This window comes from Malania oleifera, chromosome 5 (assembly GCF_029873635.1).
Source record: "Malania oleifera isolate guangnan ecotype guangnan chromosome 5, ASM2987363v1, whole genome shotgun sequence".
Lineage (NCBI taxonomy): Eukaryota > Viridiplantae > Streptophyta > Magnoliopsida > Santalales > Ximeniaceae > Malania > Malania oleifera.
In genome coordinates, this window is record NC_080421.1 from 41,716,181 (window position 1) to 41,737,051 (window position 20,871).

General features: G+C 33.7%; 1 protein-coding gene across 2 annotated transcripts in view; it reads left to right on the forward strand.

Moving 5' to 3' along the window:
- Positions 1–7,753, forward strand: part of LOC131154961 (glutathione gamma-glutamylcysteinyltransferase 1-like) — a 32,049-nt gene extending 24,296 nt beyond the window's left edge. The window contains exons 8-9 of one of the 2 annotated variants that reach the window (XR_009136714.1): positions 2,330–2,464; positions 7,195–7,417. Coding sequence is in view for 1 of the 2 variants with exons in the window: in XM_058107817.1 (XP_057963800.1) it covers positions 7,195–7,281 (87 nt within the window). In the remaining variant the exon portion in view is untranslated. Of the gene's footprint in view, positions 1–2,329; positions 2,465–7,194 lie in introns of both variants that reach the window. The other variant, XM_058107817.1, reaches the window with a different exon arrangement.
- The last annotated feature ends 13,118 nt before the right edge of the window (positions 7,754–20,871 follow it).

Here is a 20,871-nt window from a genome sequence, read left to right on the forward strand (position 1 = left end):
TGTGATGTATTGCTTGATGAGTGTTGGCACATGGGCCTGAATCATACTTGCACCCAAATTCACGAAGTGCAAATTGGTTTTGAGATACTTCTGTTGCTCTCGTGCCTGTTGCATTAAAGATGTGAATAAGCCTATAAGGCTTAGCACAATGGCTTGAGGGTAGAGTGAAGTGACTTAAGGAGCAAGAGATAGTGAAATTCCCTTTGGTCTATTTTGGTACTTCGTTTATACTTTACACAAGCTTTGGGGAGGTGCACTTGGTTAGTCTTCACCCACAAGTTTGCATCTCTATGCAAATCTCCAGAAGTGTAGCTTTCTACAATCTAGTGTATTTCTTTGTTTTGTGGTTTCTGCATAAGATATAGTAGCTGATCTTGGTAGATTACAATCATTAGGATTGGCTTGGCCTTAGGGCCATTTCTTGGGTTTGTAACTTTCACGGCTTAGCTGCTTTCTATATAGGCCATTTATTAAAGATTTGGCACTATTATGGCTCCCAGCACTGGTTATTTTAACAAAGGAGAGTTTCATTGGACCCCTTAATTGCTGAAACCTAAAGCTTTTAGAGTGATTAAGCAGGAGATAACTGCTGCACTAGACTAGTTAAGTACAAGGTTTCTTTTGATGCCTTCGTATTAGGTATAAGTGGAGTTTTAAGTTAGGATTGACACCCTTCAGAATTTTTTAATGAGAAACTCTCATACGCTAAATAGGAAAACAATACATATGATATACAGTGTTCTGTAGTTACACCCCTCTAGTTTTGGAGATATTATCTTTTGCCATTTGAGTTTGTACTCTTTTTTGACGACCTTTCTTTGTGATATTTTAGTTCATAGAAAAATGTTGAGTCCTAAGCATATTGGTGGGTTAATGTTTCTTAACGAGTACACCTTTCTTTCCAAACATTGTTGATGTTTCTATAAAACGCAAAATTTGTTGAGAAAAGGTAGCTGATGGCCTTGGCCATGCCACTAGTGCTGATGTAATTGGATTTAAGCACTTTAAGGATCATTACTTTGCTCTCCTTATTTTGAGCTAATTTTTAGGTGAGTGATGGTACTGGTAAAGGGTTTCTATACCTTCCTATCCATTAGGGTTGTCCTTTTTCAGACACTAGGTTGTGCACCCCTCTCACTTCTTTTATGGTTTTCATAGTTTGGGAATTGCATGCAAGTAATTAGCTATTCATTTGGGTAGGGAGATAAGATGATTGTCCTAGTTGAGGAAAGGTTCTATTGACCACCTTTGAAGGTGGTGGCCCAGGATAGTCTCCTCAGTGTCTTAGTTGTCGGAATAAATATAGGAAATAGAACGCTAGTCTTTACATTCCTCATCCTCTTCCACTAATGCCTTGGAGAGACATGCATTTTGTTTTTTTTTGTTTTTACTCCCTAAAGAGCCTGAGGACATGCTTCCATATTTCTTGTATTGATTGGTTTTCCAAAATGTCATAATTTATCTTGTGTTGAAAGATCTCTGATGCATATGATGCAGCTAAGGCTGCCAAACTGCATGGCTTGTGGAGTTTGAGGGACATTAAGTTTGTTGGTTACTTGGAAAATGATTTGGAAGACTTGTGGCGCTAGTTTGATATTTTCTTCTACTTGTCATCTGCAAACTCATGGTGAGATTGAGATCATCAATTGGAGTTCTAGTTATCTTCTTAGATGCTTAGTGGGATAAAACCAAGACAACTGAGACTTGTGCAACTATTGAGTTTTTTTTTATAACTATGTGAATAGATCCATGAGTAAGAGTTTTTGTTTGAGCGTGTGCTGTGCACTTATTTAACTTGTTCCTTTACTGCTAGATGCTTCTACTTTTGTATCCATGGCTTTTGTTCATCCATTCATGAGTTGTATGATGGAGTGGGGTGCAAACTTGTACAGATGTAATGTAGATTATAAACTTGCTGCTGATGTACATGGTAGGGTTGGAGAATCAGAAATATTTTCTTAAGATTTTCTATCTCTTTCTTGTTATTAACCTTCTTTTGTAATTTCTCTAACTCTAGAGATAATTTTCTTATTCTATCCTCTAATCCAGAAATATGCATATCTTTCTCATATACGGTAGAGGATAAGGATCGAAGGTCTTCTATCATTTGGTCATTCTTGCTTTCTAGTTTCTCAATTTTCAAGTTGTTTTCTTTTTCAAAAAGATTTTTGGATTCTATTTCTTTCATTGCTGATTCATACTTATGTTCTAATTGCTTGAGTTTTGAGTCTTTATCTCTTTCAGCATTCTTTAAAAATTCTAACTCTTTCATTAAACTTTCATTCTTATTCTTCAATGAGGTGTTTTTTTTATTTGCTTTTATCTGCAGCTTATGTACTTTGAATAGATCATTTTGAAGTTCATCATAAGATGACATACCCTCATCACTTGATTCACCACTACAAGAATTATTTGAAGATTTAGTTGAGGAGCTTTCTTCGTTATCCCATGCCATAAAGCACGTGTAAGCAACCTCTTGGTCACTCATTTTATTCTCTGAACTACTTGTACTATCCCAAGTTGTGGCTTTCATGACCTTCTTGTTTTTCTTTTTAGACTCTTTCTTTAATAGTGGACATTCTGGTTTTAAATGTCCAGCTTTATTGCAATTGTAGAATTTAGTAGTTTTATTCTTTGATTTCTTGGTAACTTCTTTTTCTGATTCATCTGATTCATATTTTTGATTTCTTCTCTTGAATTTGTTTCTCTTTCTTAGCATCCTTGCTAGCTTTTTAGATATGAAGGCTTCTTCATTTTCATCCATTTCACTACTTGAGTTTTCTTTTAAGGCTTTAAAGACTATTTTTTCTTGAGCTTTGGTTTTCCCATTCTTTTCATTCATTACCATTTCGTATGTGAGGAGAGAACCTATAAGCTCATCTAAGGATGTATTTTTCAGATTTCTACCTTTCGTGATGGCAGTAGCCTTTGGTTCCCATATGGAGGGAAGGCCTCTTAGAATTTTTCTTATCATTTCATAAGTAGTGTAAGTTTTTCCTAAGGCATTTAGGGAATTTATTATATGAGTGAACCTAGTAAACATATTTGTAATTGATTCATTCGAGTTCATCTTAAAGGCTTCATACTCGCTTGTGAGCATATCAACCCTATTATCCCTAACATTCGTTGTTCCTTCATAAGTAACTTCTAGCTTATCCCATATTTCCTTAGCTGATTTACAAGCCATTACTCGATTAAATTCACTAGCATCTAAAGCACAATATAACACATTCATAGCACTAGCATTAACTTGTAGTATCTTGTAGTCTAGGTCGGTCATATCATTTTTCTCTTTGGGAACTTGTTTTCCATCAACTATCTTAGTGAGAATTTGGTCACCTTCCATGACAACTTCTCATGCTTTCCAATTCATAGTTTGAAGAAATATTTACATTCTCTTTTTCCAGAAGGTATAGTTCAAACCACAAAAGATTGGTGGCCTAAGTGAAGATTGTCCCTCTCCAAAGGGAGCTACGCCTATGTGAGCCATTACGATCTTTTTATAGCTTCTAGTTAAGATTTTCTATAACCCCGCTTTGATACCAATTGAAATTAGGAATAGCTTCCCAAGAGGAGAGGTGAATTGGCTTTAAAAATTTCTTTTAATTCCTTTTGAGATATCTTAAACTTCCTTTATTTCTTTTAACCAATTCTTGATTTGTTTGTTTAATTATTTAATCAATCGAGAACTTAGTTCCTTTATCCAATCAATAACACAATTAAACAACCAGTCAATTAAACAATATCTTCAAGCCAAACAATCAATTTATTTGCCAAGTACAAGTTAAACAACAAACAACCAAACCAAAATATAAAGTATTCAGCACTTTGGTAATATAACAACTCAAGATGGTTGTTTGTTTATATTTGCCAAATTTGAACCAAGCCATGTAGTGAATGAGAATTTATGCTTGTTGATGTAAAGCCCTGTATAGATGAATCAAATCACTCTTTCCAAATATTTAGAACTCAAATAAACTCTTGGTAAATTCATCTTTGGGATGTTAACCAAGTAACGTACTCCCGTAAGGTTTCCGCAAGATATGGTGTAACCAACGTACTCCCTTTCGGTTTCCGCAACCCAAATCAAATTTAAACCTTAAGTTTGTTTGATTTTCAAATATATGTAGTTTATATGATTTTCAAATTTAAAACCATCCACATAATTTAAATATGCTGAAAATGAAGAGTAAGGGAAAGAGAGAATGAGACGGAGATTTTTACGAGGTTCGGCTTATACCCAGCCTACGTCCTCGCTTTTGGCAAACCACCAAAGGATTCACTAGTTTAGTTTCGTTGATGGGTGGAACAATACCGATTACAACACTCCTTGGTTAAGGTTAGAGCCCGCCTTCTCCAAACGATATTCCCTCGTTCGGTCACTCCTTACATAGGCTAGAGCCCGCCTCTCTAAGCAATGTTTCCTTACTTAGCCAACGATCCAAACAACCCTTGGAACGTTAAAGAACTATAAGAAACACAAGATAAGATCTGTGTACAAGTATACTCTCTCAAAGAGCAAGTTAGTACAATTTTAGCACTATATACTTTGAATGTAAAATATCAATATGAAATACAATGAAGCTCAAGTGTAGAATTCACCAATATCCTTCTTAGAAGAGGATTAACAGTAGGAATTCAAAAGAGGAAGGATTAGCACTTCAGAATATCTCAGAAAAATAGATTTGCAATGAGTGAGCAAGAGAGTTTTGGAAGAACAAGAGTGCGTTCAGCTTTACAAGCAGATTTTTCAATTCTTGGATGAGTTTTGATTTGCAAAATCATGTATTTATAGGGTTTCAAACTTGTTTCCGTGTTACAAAAGTTTCCTTAGAGAGTTTCCCAAGTTTTTAGAAAATTTGAAGCTCAAATGGCTATATTTTAAGACATTAGAATTTAAAAATTTTTCCTGTTGAACAGTGTTCAGATGACTGAAGGTTCAAGTTCAGTCATCTGAAGTTCCTTAAATCCCTTTAAAATAGAGTTAGATACAGGGTCAGATGTCTGAAATTAGGGTTCAGTCATCTGATGTCGCAGGTTCAGATGACTGAAGTCGCAAGTTCAGTCGTCTGAACTTGCTACTGAAACTCTCTGCCTGTTCTGTCTTGTTCTCTGTCAGCAGTGACCCCGTTTCAGTGTTTTGGGCATAATTTTTTCTGTATAACTCCAAATTAGGTGTTCTTGGTGTCAAATGAAAGCTAAGAGAAAATACTACAACTTTCATGTTGATCACTTTTTAAAATAATGAGTTTATAATAAATAAAAATTCACCTCAATGCGGCTGTATAAAAACTGACGGCAAATGGAAAAACTCTTTATGATGCTTTTCATTCCAAAAATGATTCTAACATTTTTAAAATAATTTTTGACCTTATAAAAATATTTTTCAGGTATTTTAAAAAGTATCTAGGTCTAAGTTAACCTAAGAGCTTCAAAATATTTCAAACGATATTTTAAACATTAAAAGTACTCACATGAAAACTTCTAAAATATTAACAATTTTAGTTCTTGAGTTTTCATGCTTTGTCCTTGGATTGAGTCCATCTTTTCTTCAAGCTTCCATATTCTTTGAGCTTTCTTACTTTGCCTTTCTTTGGCTCTTTGGACTTTAATATACCTTGGCTTTCAACAACTCATTCATGTCCTCATATTCTTCAAGGTTTCATATATCATCTTTAAATCCATGTTTTGACTCATTTAAACTTTATTTGATCCTTGTGAGCACTTTCACCTTACTTTCTCATATATGAGCCCTGAAATATCATTACTCACACAAATATGTTAAATTCCATTTGTTTGTTAGCATCAAAATAAGATAACAAGAATTTAGGCCTTGTAAGGCCAACATGGGTGATAGTGTCATGGTTCACATTTGACCTACAAACAGTACTCCAGAAATTCCATCAAGAAGTTTCATGCCTGTGACAGAGCCACATAGAGCTGCAGCCGCTGAAATTTAAAAATGAACAGGGGTTTTAAGTAAATTAAGGGTTGTCGCACTAAAGTTACTACTATCCCCCCATTTTCAGAGGCAATAAGCATGAAAGGCCTGTGAGCTTTAGGTAAACTAAACAAAGTAGAACAAATTAATTGTAATGACATGCTAAGTTTTTTTTTTTTTCTTTAAAAAAATATTTTTTTGACAAAAGAATGCTTATTTGAAGCATTTATTACTAGTGTTAAATGTCAATGAACGTGCATTTCAATTACTTGCTTTGGAAATAAATAAAAATTATATTTATTATTTAGATATATTTCTTTGTCACGTTGAAAAAATAAATTTATAGGTCTGCTGCTGGTTTTTATATATTTTGTTGCTGTTTTGTGCCCATGCCACCTGTTGTCCATCCTTTGGAAAGTTGGACTATATGTATGCTTGTTTCGTGTGATCATATGAATGTTCGTCCCGTTTTCGTTGTGATTTTCTTGACACTTTATCAAGGAATTTTTTAGTTTCCTACCTTATCTTCTAATGCTCATTACCTTATCTTCTAATGCTCATAAAAGTTCCACCAGGCTCCTTCCAATTCTCGGCCATAGGAAGTAGTTAAGGCTATTACAGAGGATGAGTTTTGTAGATTCTTCAAACGTGGTTTTCATAAATATTATATTTAGTGGAGACGACTTATCACTTCAGATGCTCTATGGCTTACTGAGTATGATGTCCATGTGAGTGCTCCAAAGCTGTTAAAGGGGTATTTGTAGTCACTCAGGCTTGAGTTCCTTTTAGCCGGGGGAGTGACAAAGGACCACCTCTGTCATGTAGGCCACTGATTTGACACTTATTTTAAGTCTAGGGTTAGGAGATTAAATTCACGTGTTAGATTTTGAAAATTTTTTATTTTTTTTTTCATTTATTAGGGGTTTATTTTGTAAATATGTATTTTAGTTAATAGTGGGATGTATATATACGGTAGTTGTACCTGAGGAGTAGTTCTATGATTTGAATTAACCCTAGGATATCCTGTTTTCTGTCTCTTTCTACGCAAACAACTTCTCTTTCCTATTCTTCATCTTCTTTTCTATCTCCTTTCTTCTCTCTTCATTCCTCTCTCTACCATCGTGCTTCAGAATTATCATTCGTAGGAAGCAAATTAACCAACATGATGCAGCTAATATGAGCATGTAGAACAATTTGTTGAGGTATATGCTCTCCGAATTTTCCTTTATCATTATGAAATGTGGCCTTGGCAGGTTTTGCACTTGCGGCAACAACTTCATCTTCTCAAGAGATGCCATGATAACAAGGTAGACGACGATCTTGGTGCACCTCTCTTTTAGCTCCCCATCTGCCCCCAAATTTTGTTCTTTTAGATTTTTTGTTATTGTAAGAAGAGCTTGTGATTTCCTACAATGTAAAATAGAGCATTTCTGAGCACAAAATGTCTTAGATGCAAGCTGCAGCAATAGCTATTTATTTTTGGTCTTGTTAAGTTGTATGTGGAGGAGCAGAAGTCTCTCGAGGATTTAAATCCTTGTGTCAAGAAGTAAGAGATGATCCTGGGAGATCAAAACACCATTCCCAAGAAGCAAGAGTTGTGTCTCAAAGGAGATTGAAGTGCTCTTTGAAACATAGGCAAGTCATGTGCTGATAATATTGAAAGAATTCTATCTTTGATTTATGCGCAAATGCCCCCTTGTGTTCTATAGTGATTTTGAGTTGTGACAAGCCTGAAAAGTGTATTTTGCATTCATAGATATGTATATTACTCATTCACTGAAACATTATCATCTCGATAACTTTTACTTTTTAGATATTCTGTTTTTTTGTCGCCTAACATTTTGATCCATGTAGCATACCTGGTCTTATGAATGTCCTATAGAACTTTCCTTTTAATTTTAAGGGTATTTTACGATCACAAAACACACTTGAAACACTTTATTTTATCCAACCTACTTTCACTTTATGCATTACATTCTCTTCAATTTCTCTTTTAGCTTGCATAATAGATTCAAGGTATCGAAATCTACAAGTGTTATTTATTTTTTCATCAAGAAGTTCAACTTTATCTCAAATATTCCTACTATTATTATTGAAATTACATTTCATATACTTTGTCTTATTTTTACTCATCCTAAAACCTCTAGATTCCAAAGCTTATCTCCATATTTCTAATTTAACCTTTACTTCGTCACTAGTTTTATCAATCAATATAATATTATCTACAAAAAAAATACGCCATGGAACCTCATTTTGGATACTCTTAGTCTTTTGATTCGTCATTAAAGCAAAAAGATAAGGGTTCGAAGCAGATTCTTGATGTACAATTATGATGATTGGAAATTCTCTAGTCTCTTCATCTTCAATTCTTATATTAGTCATCACTCCAACGTACATATGCTTAATGATATTAGTATACCTACTAAATACACCCTTTTTTTTTTCAAGACCCACCATAGAACTTCCATAGGTACCTTACCATATGTTTTCTTTAAGTTAATAAATATCATATGCAAGTCTCTTTTTTTTCTAAAATTTTTCATTAATTGTCTTAACAGATATATAGCTTGTGTAGTAGATCTTCTAGGCATAAAATGAAATTGATTTTTTGAAACCTTTGTTTTAGTCTTAATATTTTGTTAACTACCACCATTTTCCCATAGTTTCATCGTATAACTTATAAGTTTAATTTCACGATAGTTATTATAATTTTGAATATCTCATTTTATTTTTATATATAGACATTAAAGTGTTTTTCTTTCATTCATCTTACATTTTCTTGATTTTTATTAGTGTTAAATAAATTAGTAAACCACATAATTCCATTATCAGTTAAGTATTTCCAAACTTTAATTGGGATGTTATCTGGTTCGATAGCTTTTCTATTTTTTCATCTTTTTTAGTCCAAACTTAACTTTTAAAGCTCTAATTTTGTGTATAAATCTCATATTTTTAGTCTTTTCTTTTTTTGTTAATTCTAAGTGTAAGCATTCAATTTGATTTTCATTAAACAACTTACATAAGTAATTTTGCCATCTTTCTTTTAAATCTTCTTCCTTAACCAAGACAATATCATTCTCACTTTTTTATACATTTTATATTACCTAAATCCTTGCTTTTTCTTTCTCTAACTCTAATAAGTTTAAATACATATCTTTCCCCTTCTTTTGTATCAAATCGATCACTCAAATTATTAACTTCACTAACGATTTATTTTAGGCATTTTTTCTCGCCTTTATATTTTTCAAAGTTATTCATGTTTCTAATCTAATCCTCACTCTAATAATTTTATTTTCTTGGAAAGAGGGGAGTGAAGTTTTTATTATTAAGAAAGAAAATCCTAGAAAAGGCATTAGAAATTCTCTTGCCAAGCTTTTGGCTATCTTCCAACTGTTGGAATCTTTAGTGCATACACGTGGTTGTACTTGACTTACCCTTAAAATGAGCAACTTGAAAGTTATCCCAAATATAAGAGTTCAGTCGTGTAACACTTGACCCAAATGTCAGATTTTCTCAGGGAATGCAGTTTAATTTTAAATTTTACGTAATTTCAACAGAAAATAAGAAACAAAATGATTGCTGAACACAGTTCAGATTCGGGTTTTCTAGGATGTTTGAGATTTTTTTTCGACAAATTAAAAATAACATGAAATTTAAATTATGAATCCTAACATGTACTAAATTTAACAACGAAAAACGGGAAACGATCCTAAGTTTAATCAGTCAGGTAAAAATTAAAATCCACGTTTGAACTTTGGATAAAAACACAAAAGAAGATAACTTTCCTACGTAATTAAAGCATGCAATTATAACAACCTCAATCAATACAAAAAGAAATAAACTTTAACACAATGAAGAACAAAAATTTAACTCTTTAACAATTAAACGATAAACAAAAATACGATAAAAATTCGGACTTTAATTAAACTAAACTTAATTTAAAGAGAATCCAACAAAATAAATTCTTAAAGAAGACAACACATTTAAATCCTAAAGAAGATATATTTTTTTTTAAGAGATTAAACTGAACTTTAACAATAATAAATAAATAAACTCAACCAAAAACTAACTCTAATAATACTAAATACGAAGAGGAAGAAAATAAATAAACTTCAATAATAATCACCCAACAAAAATTCAAAAGTTTAAAATTTTAGTTAAAATTCTACCAAAAAAATAACAATTATTCAAATATTTAAAAGTAAGAATAAAAAGAACTAAAGAAAAGAGAAGAAAAAGAAAAGAAAAAGAAAAAGAAAAAGAGAGATAGCAAAGATAAGAGCAAGTCGTGAGTGTTGAAGCAGCAGCAGCAGCAGTGGCTCGGGTCCCTCCTTCAGCCGCAGTAGACAGCAGCAAGGGGAGAAGGCTTGGGCAGCAGCAGAGGGGCTTCTCATGTTCGTGGGCTTGCAGACAGCAAGGAGGCTTCTCGGCAAGGCTGTTGGGACAGCAGTAGAGCAACACCAGCAGGAAAGAGTACGCACGGGAGAAGCAGCAGGGAGGTTCTCGGACAACACCTTGGAGCAGCAGTCGTGGGCAGTGGCAAGGAGCACAGAGAGGGAGAGGGGAGACTGAGGAAGAGGAAGAGAAGGGTTAAGAGTGAGAGAAGAGGTAGAGAGGTCTGAAATTAAGGGAGACTGAGAGGACAGTTAGAGAGGGATAACAGGGAGCTGGAGAAGAGAAAGGGAAGGGAGAGGAGAGTTGAGAGAGGAAGCTGGGGGCTGTTGAAAAGAGAGAAAATATATATATAAAGCTCCTTGAGGAGTCCTACCAGCGCACAAGAGACCACTCCGCTACATGTTCGAGTTAAATCAGTATTTTTATTTATTTATTATTATTATTATTATTTTGTTTCTTCCTTCTTCTTTTTTTCTTTGTTTCCCAGCGCACAAAAAGGATTTTTACCATTCTAAAGTCTGTATCTCTCAAAGCTCAAAACACGAAAGTTGTAGAGCACTTTCTCGGCTTTTCACAACATTTTGAATCGCCTCGATCGGAACTCGGACGAGAAAGTTACGCTTAGATTACGAAGTAATGTCGGTTTTGATGTCCATAACTTACCCTGTAATAATAAAATATCAAAAATTCATAAATTATTTAATAAAACCTAAATATTATAAATAGAGCGCAATGTTAAAATATTAAGCATTATTAGGCATTTAATTAAAAATATAATCCCTAATGCATGAATTTAAACACCTAATTACTCAATTTAGGCGCGTAATCACACCCTCTCAACTAACATTTTGCTAGTCTCTAGCAAATAATATGAATAAAATCCAAGGCGGTACCCACAAATACTAATTCCAATAAACATGAAATGAATGTACATGCAACATAACCATACCATTTCACATACAGGAATATAACCAAATTACACACAAACTCATATAATTCACGCAACTCTGAAGTAAGTTACTCATGCAAGTTTCATCATTATATAACCGTTAAGAACAGTATACTCACATAAAATTAACCAGTAATATAATTCAGAGTTAATGTAGTCATATAAATTCGAGTATAAATAGGCGAAATCTCGATATATGTGTAATGTATATGACTCGTTACACCCAGGATGCCAGTGGACACCTACAGAACAATCTTTTTGACTCGGCCTAACTGGTATATTCTTAAAAACACTCAAAAAGATAGGTTCACTCGTCATTTGTGAGGAGGAGTGTCGCGATCAAACATCCCACATATTGCAAGGAACAAACGCTAAATGTATGGAGTGGACTAGTCCAAGAAGGATCTAACCTATTTGTGAGGTGTTGGGTTCTTCACCCTAACATCTTCTCATCTACTCGCCGTATCCAACCAAGACCACCCTAGATCAACTTATTCACAAACCAGGCATGAATATTTCTGAAGCATTAAGCAGTTGAAGAGTTTTCATATGTGGAGAACATGTGTTGTATCCCTGACTTTTTGTTGTATTTCTATAGAGTAGACATTAATCTTTCACTTTATGTGCATTTCTATTTTTTCTTTTGTTTTTTCTTTCTTTTACTCATTCTTCAATTTCTGTCTTTTCTTGGTCAATTAGGACAATCATTACATTTCTTTTGTTGTCTTCAAACCACCCATGAAACTTAAGCTCGAGCAGCAATTCATAAACTAAGTTTATTTCTAGGGGTGGCTCGGCCTTCACATTTTGAGTAGGCTACAAGACCTATATTTCTATCTCCCCATTGGATGTCACTTCTAGGCTAGCAAGTCAAAAACCGAGACTAGTGTATAAAGAATATCTAGAAAAGAAAGGAAAGTTGAGTTTCATGAACTTTAAGTTGACGTCAAAAACTCAAAAGAACGATAAATGACTCAACAGTACCTCACAAGGTGTCATAATCGTCACGGGCGCTCTCTTAGTGCTCACAAGGAACCCTAAGTACTACAAGTCACGTGAATGTGTATTTTTAGTCTCATGAGATACCATGTAAATATAAGAGTTTATATAGCTAGATATAAAGAGAAACTACACATAAATAATCCACTATACAGCTTAAGTATGTAACTCGTAGGTTATATGCAAGTATGTAAAGGGTATAAGTCAGTGTTAATCATAGCCTAATCATTCATATTGAATTTTTTTTTTTCAATGTAATTTCTCATTCCCCCCCCCACCCCCAAACTAAAGTGGAACATTCTCCTCAATGTGAAAGCATAGGGGAAGTAGAGCGTACTTGGGTGGAGAAGTAAGGGAAAAGAAAAATTGAAACTAAGGAAAAATGTACCTAAAAATTAACGAAAAATAAAATAAGGTAAAACAAAATGAAAAGAAAGGAAAGAAAAACATCACAGTCTGTCTGGTGGAGGCTCTGGAGGAATTTTATTTGTTGGGTGCAGGTCGATAAATTGAACCGGAGAGTTTCCAAATTTGAATTGTCAATTTGTCTTTTTACCTGTACAAAAGTTAGCCTCAAATAAATCAATACATTCTAAGGTACCAGACAAAACATTTGCAGACTGTCTTTCTTGTTTTAACAAGAAAGGATTTTGATTCAGCATATTTTTCAGGAAATTCACTTCTTTAAGAACCAGTCTTTGAGGCAGAGTTGTCAGAGTAGTTACCTTTGGTTCTTCAGAAGCATCAACATTAATATTTTTACCTGGTTCTTTGAAAATTAAACTCTTACCAGTTTGTTCACCCTCTTTATCGGGTGTACCCATCACCTTACTACTGCGGGGATTTGCTTCAGCATTGCACTCCTTGACATTTAATCTAGTAGGGAATGATGGTTCCATAGCTGTCAATCTTTGAGGGTAAGGTACCACGGGTTGGTACTCCTTTCTGGTCTCGGTCTCCACTTTGACTGACTTCTTCAATTCTGGGCTTGCTTTCTCTGATTTTTCTTTGACCTCATGTAACACCCCGACCCCGAGGGGCCTGGGATATTAACTTTTTACTACTAATTTACAGCGGAAGCAAAATAAACTCAATTTTTATTACACCAGAGCACTAATCATCCATATTACAATCACTTATTTCAAAAGAAGAAAATTACACAAACGTAAATATCTGAAATCATACTAATATTTCTAGTAAATTTTTATTTTTCTAATCCCCACCCGCATGCTTGCTAAGCCTGATTTCCGACATGTCCTTCAGAGTTATCTGAAATCAAATATGATTGGGGTGAGACGACGCTCAGTAAGTAAATAAGATTATTATTAGTGTGTGGCCAAAATGAGCTTTTAAAGAATTTCGTAAAATAATATTTAATACTATAACTTCAAAACTGCTTTTAGAATAAACATAAATTTAAAAAAATTCCTGCATAAAACTTTTGTCATCAATTTTAACAGTAAATTTTTATAATCATATACTATAACTGTTAAATTAAACTTTTAACTTTAAAACTGTAAAAATATTTAATGATAAACATACATATACTTTTCCTTATACGTTTTCCTTAGATCGTCATTTAAGCACCAAAATGATCCTTTTCACGTAAACTTACACTTTTCCTTCAAATCATCAGTAACTTTGTACACGTAATTAAATATGTATAAACATATATTGTAAAAACCACCCTTAGGTCTGTTTGCCGTAAGTCATGTTTACCCCCATGACTGGGTTGTGCGGTCCGAAGACTGGACTTAGCTGGCTGGCTGACCAAACTAAATCAACGTACGTAAACTTTAAGTGAGATTTTCCTTATTAAGTCCTGGACTTAAACCAGGTGTGCACTCAGGAGAAATCCACTAACATAAATAACCACTCTGTAAACAGTGTGGGTGCACTCTGATCCGTATAAACTTTAAGCTGCGGTACCGAGCATCTGTAACTTTGAACTTTCGTTGCCATAAGGGATTTGAAAATCATCTTATTATCATTTATGCAATTTAAAATAATATCGTGAAAATCTTATCTTTACTCATATTTACATAAAAAATGTAACGTAGAAATAAACTCATGCCACACAATTTTTGTGTTAAAAATATATATATAATTTTATTTTTGAATAGAAAGAAATGCTGAAAATTTACCCGAGGGGATTGGAACATTTCTTAACCCAAAAATAGATGCAAGTATATTAAAGATAGAACTGGTATAATTAAATATGCGTGAAAATAAACTCATGAAAATTTTGTGGAACTAATTGACATAATTAAAATTTACGTACAAAATAAGCTCGGGTATGAATTTAAAATAAAAAGAAACTAACATAATCAAAATTTACTTACAAATAAACTCGGGTATAAATTTTGAATAAAAATACTAACATAATCAAATTTACTTACAAATAAACTCGGGTATAAATTTTGAATAAAAATACTAACATAATCAAATTTACTTACCTTCTTCTTTTACCGCGTGCTACGAACACAATAACTATCTTTAAAAAAATGAGATCGAAAAGAGTGGGTGATTAAGAATTTATTCAAAAATTCTCTCTCCACCACAAATTCTTTCACTCACTAATCCTTCTCTTCCTTGGAAAATTGTTGTGAAAAATGAAGGTTGAGAGCTCCCTATTTATAGGAAAATTTTGGGGAAGAAATAGAATTTATAAAAGTGTGGGGAGATAGGTGAAATTATAATTTTAAAAATTAAAGAATGGGCAAGGTATGGGTTGAGTGGAGGCTATTTGGGAGTGCTTGCCACCATTCCCACTAAATAAATTTTTAATTAATTACTTTCCTAATTAATTAATCCATTACCTAACTAATTATTTTATTATTTTATTATTTTTCTTAATCATTATTATCATTATTATTATCATTGTTATTAATTTTAAACTTGAGTGGAGGCCATTTGGGAGTGCTTGCCACCATGCTCACTAAATAAATTTTTAATTAATTACTTACCTTATTAATTAATCCATTACCTAACTAATTATTTTATTATTTTATTATTTTTCTTAATCATTATTATTATCATTGTTATTAATTTTAAACTATATTTAGTATTTATTTTATTTTATTTTATTTTTGAACAAGAATTAAATTTAAATTTTAAAAACTCATGTGGGCCCCACATGGTCTTGTGGGCCCCATGTAGTCTTGTGGGCCCCACACAATTTCGAGACCCAAATGGATCGTACGTAATTCCAATAACTCTTATACGATTTTATGCATCCTGCATAGTTTTGAGACTTGTGAAAACCTTCATACGGTTTCGGGACTCATGTGGGCCCCACACAGTCTTGTGGGCCCCGCATAGGATACCTATATTATTATTATTTTATCATATATTTCTTCAAATTATATCAGTTAAAACATTGTTTTATGTACTCATTTACGTATATAAACAGTGTCTTGTGGCTCCGGGACTCATATGGACCCCACATAGTCTTGTGGGCCCCACATATGATACCTATATTATTATCATCTTATTATGTATTTCTACAAATTATGTCTGTCAAAACACTATTTTATGTATATATACTTATTTACGTATACAAATAGTGTCTATCCTGTTTATCCTATGAAATTCCATTTTGACCAGGCCGACCTCCAGGGAGCGACTGAGCCGCAATGGTCTCTGAGCACTCGCTAAGACAAGGTCTTTCTTAGGCATCAAACATGGAATCAAGGATCCTACAGAAAAACACTTCTGTATTGATATTAACTTAATGACTATTTTTATTATTTATATATATATATATATATTTGGGTCATCACACCTCATCTATTTCAGTTGTAACTTCAGGTGTCAGTACAACTATTGGTCTATTAGTGAGTATCTCAGGTTGGGGAACTTCTTTTCCACTTCTTGAAGTAATAACAGTTTCCGCTGTCTCAAGAGAAACATTATGTATTTGTTGCTATTGGTGCTGGTATTCTTAAGGATTAGGCTGAGGTTCTACTAAAAATTCTCCTTTTTCTAAGATATTCAACTACATGCTTATCTCATTAATGGTGTCTTGCAATTCATTCATGGTCTGAGTATTAATCTGCATGAACTGGTGAAGAGCATCCTCAAGAGACTTCTCTAGTGGAGCAGGTGCTGCATTAGATTGAAATCCTGAAGGTGTATAGCTCTGAGAGATCTATTGTGGTTGATACTGATGCTGAAAGGCAACCTGATGATATGACGGCTGATAATGGGGTGCATAGGACTAGGAAGGTTGATTCCAAAATTGCTCTGTACTATTCTCTTTTTCCATCTCCATAGCATCCAATCTTCTGGTAAGGTCAGCTAGACATGCCTCAATATAAAAATCATCTTTCAGTTCATACCACTCTCCACCATGTACTGCTCTCAATGGTTGAACTGCAATTGGTCTTCTATCAATCCTAGTGTTCCACTGCTGTGCATAGTCAGCTAAATGATCCAGAAAATCCAATGCCTCATCAGGCTCCTTGTCGAAGAAATATCTTGAACACATAGTATGAACAAACTATTTTGATTCAGGAGTCAATGCAGTGTAGAAATAGTTGACCAGGCGTCATGATTCAAATCCATGGTGGGGACACATGTTAACTAGATTTCTAAATCTCTCCCAATTTTCATGAAATGTCTCATCAACTCCTTACATGAATCGACTGATCTGTTCCTGCAAAAATTGAGTTCTCTGCAAAGGAAAAAAAATTATGCAGAAATTCGTTTTGCATATCAGCCCAACTAGAGATAGAATTAGGCCTAAGAGAATTAAACCACATCTTAACCTTATCTTTCAATGATAAAAGAAATAGACGCAATCTAATTGTCTGATTAGTAGCATCCCCATCTATGAATGTAACACATGCAAGCTCAAAATCAGTTAAATGCTGATACGGATTTTCACACTCCATCCCATTAAATTGAGGTATCACAAATATCATTTTAGGTTTAATGTTAAAATTTTGTGCATTTTCAGGCAATATGATGCAAGATGGTTGTGTGGTTCGTGTGGATTGAAAAAAATTCATAAGCGTGCGTGGTGCAGGTGCAGCCATTTTTTCTTCAAAACTCCTTTTTGTTCTTTTTTTTTTTTTTCTTTTTCTTTTTCTTTTTCATGATAAAAATTAAAATAACGGGAAAAACATTAGTTTGAAACTAAAACTGACATTCTCCGGCAACGGTGCGAATAACTTGACTCACTCTAAAAATAACTAGCTCGGAAGCTATCCCAAGTATAGGAGTTCAGTCGTGTAATACTTAGCCCAAATGTCAGATCGTCTCCTCAGGGAATGCAGTTTGATTCCAAATTTTACGTAATTCCAACAGAAATAAGAAACAAAAGGGTTATTGAATACAGTTCAGATTCGGGTTTTCTAAGATGTTTGAGATTTTCTTTTAACGAATTAAAATAACGTAAAATTTAAATTATGAATCCTAACACACTAAATTTAACAGCGAAAAACGGGAAACAACCCTATGTTTAATCAACCAGGAAAAAATTAAAATCCACAGTTGAACTTCGGACAAAAACACTAAAGACGATAACTTTCCTACATAATTAAAGCATGCAATTCTAACAACCTCAATCAACACAAAAAGAAATAAACTTTAACACAATGAAGATAAAAAATTTAACTCTTTAACAATTAAACGATAAACAAAAATACGATAAAAATTCAAACTTTAAATTAAATTAAACTTAATTTAAAGAGAACCTCACAAAATTTAATTCTTAAAGAAGAAAAAAAATTTAAATCCTAAAGAAGATATTTGTTTTTTAAGAGATCAAACCAAACTTTAACAATGATAAAAAATAACTCAACCAAAAACTAACTCTAATAATACTAAATACGAAGAGGAAGAAAATAAATAAACTTCAATAATAATCACCCAACAAAAGTTCAAAAGTTTAAAATTTAATTAAAATTTTACCAAAAAAATAACAATTATTTAAATATTTAAAAGCAAGTACAAAAAAAACTAAAGAAAAGAGAAGAAATAAAAAGAAAAAAAAAAGAAAAAAAAAAGAAAGAGAGAGATAGTAGAGATAAGAGCAAGACGTGAGTGTTGAAGTAATAGCAGCAGCAGTGGCTTGGGTCCCTCCTTCAGCTGCAGCAGACAGCAGCAAGGGGAGAAGGCTTGGGCAGTAGCATAGGGGCTTCTCAGGTTCGTGGGCTTGCAGATAGCAAGGAGGCTTCTCGGCAAGGCTGTTGGGACAACCGCAGAGCAGCACCAGCAGGAGAGAGCACACACGGGAGGAGCATCAGGGAGGTTCTCGGACAGCACCTTAGAGCAACAGTCGTGGGCAGCGGCAAGGAGCATATAGAGGGAGAGGGGAGACTGAGGAAGAGGAAGAGAAGAGTTGAGAGTGAAAGAAGAGGTAGAGAGAAGGGAAGAGAGGTCTGAAATTAAGGGAGGCCGAGAGGATAGTTAGAGAGGGATAGGAGGGAGCTGAAGAAGAGAAAAGGAAATGAGAGGAGAGTTGAGAGAGGAGGCTGGGGCTGTTGAAAAGAGAGAGAAAATATATATAAAGCTCCTTGAGAAGCCCTACCAGCGCACAAGAGACCACACCCAGCTGCATGGCCGGGTCAAATCAGTATTTTTATTTATTATTTTCTTTTCTTTTCTTTTCGTTTTTTCGTTTCTTCCTTTTTCTTTTTTTTTTCTTTGTTTCCCAGTGCATAAGGAGGATTTTGACCTTTCTAAAGCTCGTATATCTCAAAACTCAAAACACGAAAGTTCCAGAGCACTTTCTCGGATTTCCACAACATTTTGAATTGTCTCGATCAGAAATCGGATGAGAAAGTTATGCCCAGATTACGAAGTAATATCAATTTTGATGTCCATAACTTACCCTGCAATATTAATAAAATAGCAAAAATTCATAAATTATTCAATAAAACACAAATATTATAAATAAAGTGCAATGTTAAAATATTGAACATAATTAGGTATTTAATTAAAAATATAATCCTTAATGCATAAATTTAAACACCTAATTATGCAATTTAGGCGCGTAATTAGTACCATTGAAAGTACTGGCTTGTTGATAAAAACTTCTTATGTGCTTATTTGGGAGAATAAGGCAGCCTAGTCTCAAGAGAGAATTTTTTTTTTTTTTTGGGTATAATAATTGAAGTATGAGATTGGATAGGCTAAGGATGTGCATGATGTTTGATTTGTAAAATGGAACGAGGTAGGAATGGAATGAAATAAAAAATTAAATGCAGAGCATAAATAAATTAACTGATAAACTCAAATTTTTTTCCGATTAATTTCATTTTATGTACATCTACTAAACATCTTGTCACGCCCCAAACCCGGAAATGGGCCTTAGGGTGTGATTTAGTAACCTAACAAGTCCCTATATCATACTACCATCCATGATACTACACAATATAAGGGTCCGACCCCGTAGGGTTCACATATAGGTACACATATACCCTATGCACAATCACATATGCAATATATGTAGCGGAAATATTCAACCTATTGCATTCATTCCATATCATACCAAAGTCTATACAAAACCAGGATCTAGTCCCATAATAGAAAACATACCCCCGGGAGCCTACATAACCCAAAAATGTCAACCCGACCAAAGATCAGTACTTACACAAGTCTTAAACAATGCTAACCAATGACCACGCTCCTGAAATATTAGGACACTAGTGTCGGCTACTCGAAGATCCTGAAAAATATTTGTATGATAGGGGTGAGACACTTCTCAGTAAAGGAGAATTAGGTTATATCAGCGTGTGGACACATGAGTGTTATTCAACAGTAAAACATAAATATTTAACAATTCCAATATTTCTCGATACTCACTCGTCGACGAGCCTGAGATTTTAAAATTCCCAAAATTTCTCGATACTCACTCATCGACGAACTTTTGAATTTTATCGCCGAGCTATAGAAGGGACTTCGTCGACGAGAGAAGGAGCCTCGTTGGCGGGCCCTGCTGTTTTCACCTTTTAAATTTTCCTTTCCTTTTCTTATTTATTTAATCCAAAATTCTCGAGTCGGGTTCTATAGCTTTTCCATTTTTTTCATCTTTTTTAATCCAAACTTAACTTTGAAAACTCTATTTGTGCGCATAAATCTCATATTTTTAGTCTTTTCTTCATTTGTTAATTCTAAGTTTAAACCTTCTATTTGATTTTCATTAAACAACTTATATAAGTAACTTCGTCATCTTTCTTTTAAGTCTTCTTCCTTAACCAAGACAATATCATTCTCACTTTTTTATACATTTTATATTACCTAAGTCCTTGCACTTTCTTTCTCTAGCTCTAATAAGTTTAAATACATCGCTTTCCCCTTCTTTTGTATCAAATCGATCATACCAATTATTAAATGATTTATGTTTAACTTCACTAACGACTTTTTTTGGCATCTTTTCTCATCCTTGTTATATTTTTCAAAGTTATTCATGTTTCTAATCATCCTCACTCTAATAATTTTCTTTTCTTGGAAAGAGGGGAGTGAAGTTTTTATTATTAAGAAAGAAAATCCTAGAAAAGGCATTAGAAATTCTACTGCCAAGCTTTTGGCTATCTTCCAACGGTTTGGAATCTTTAGTGCATACACGTGGTTGTACCAT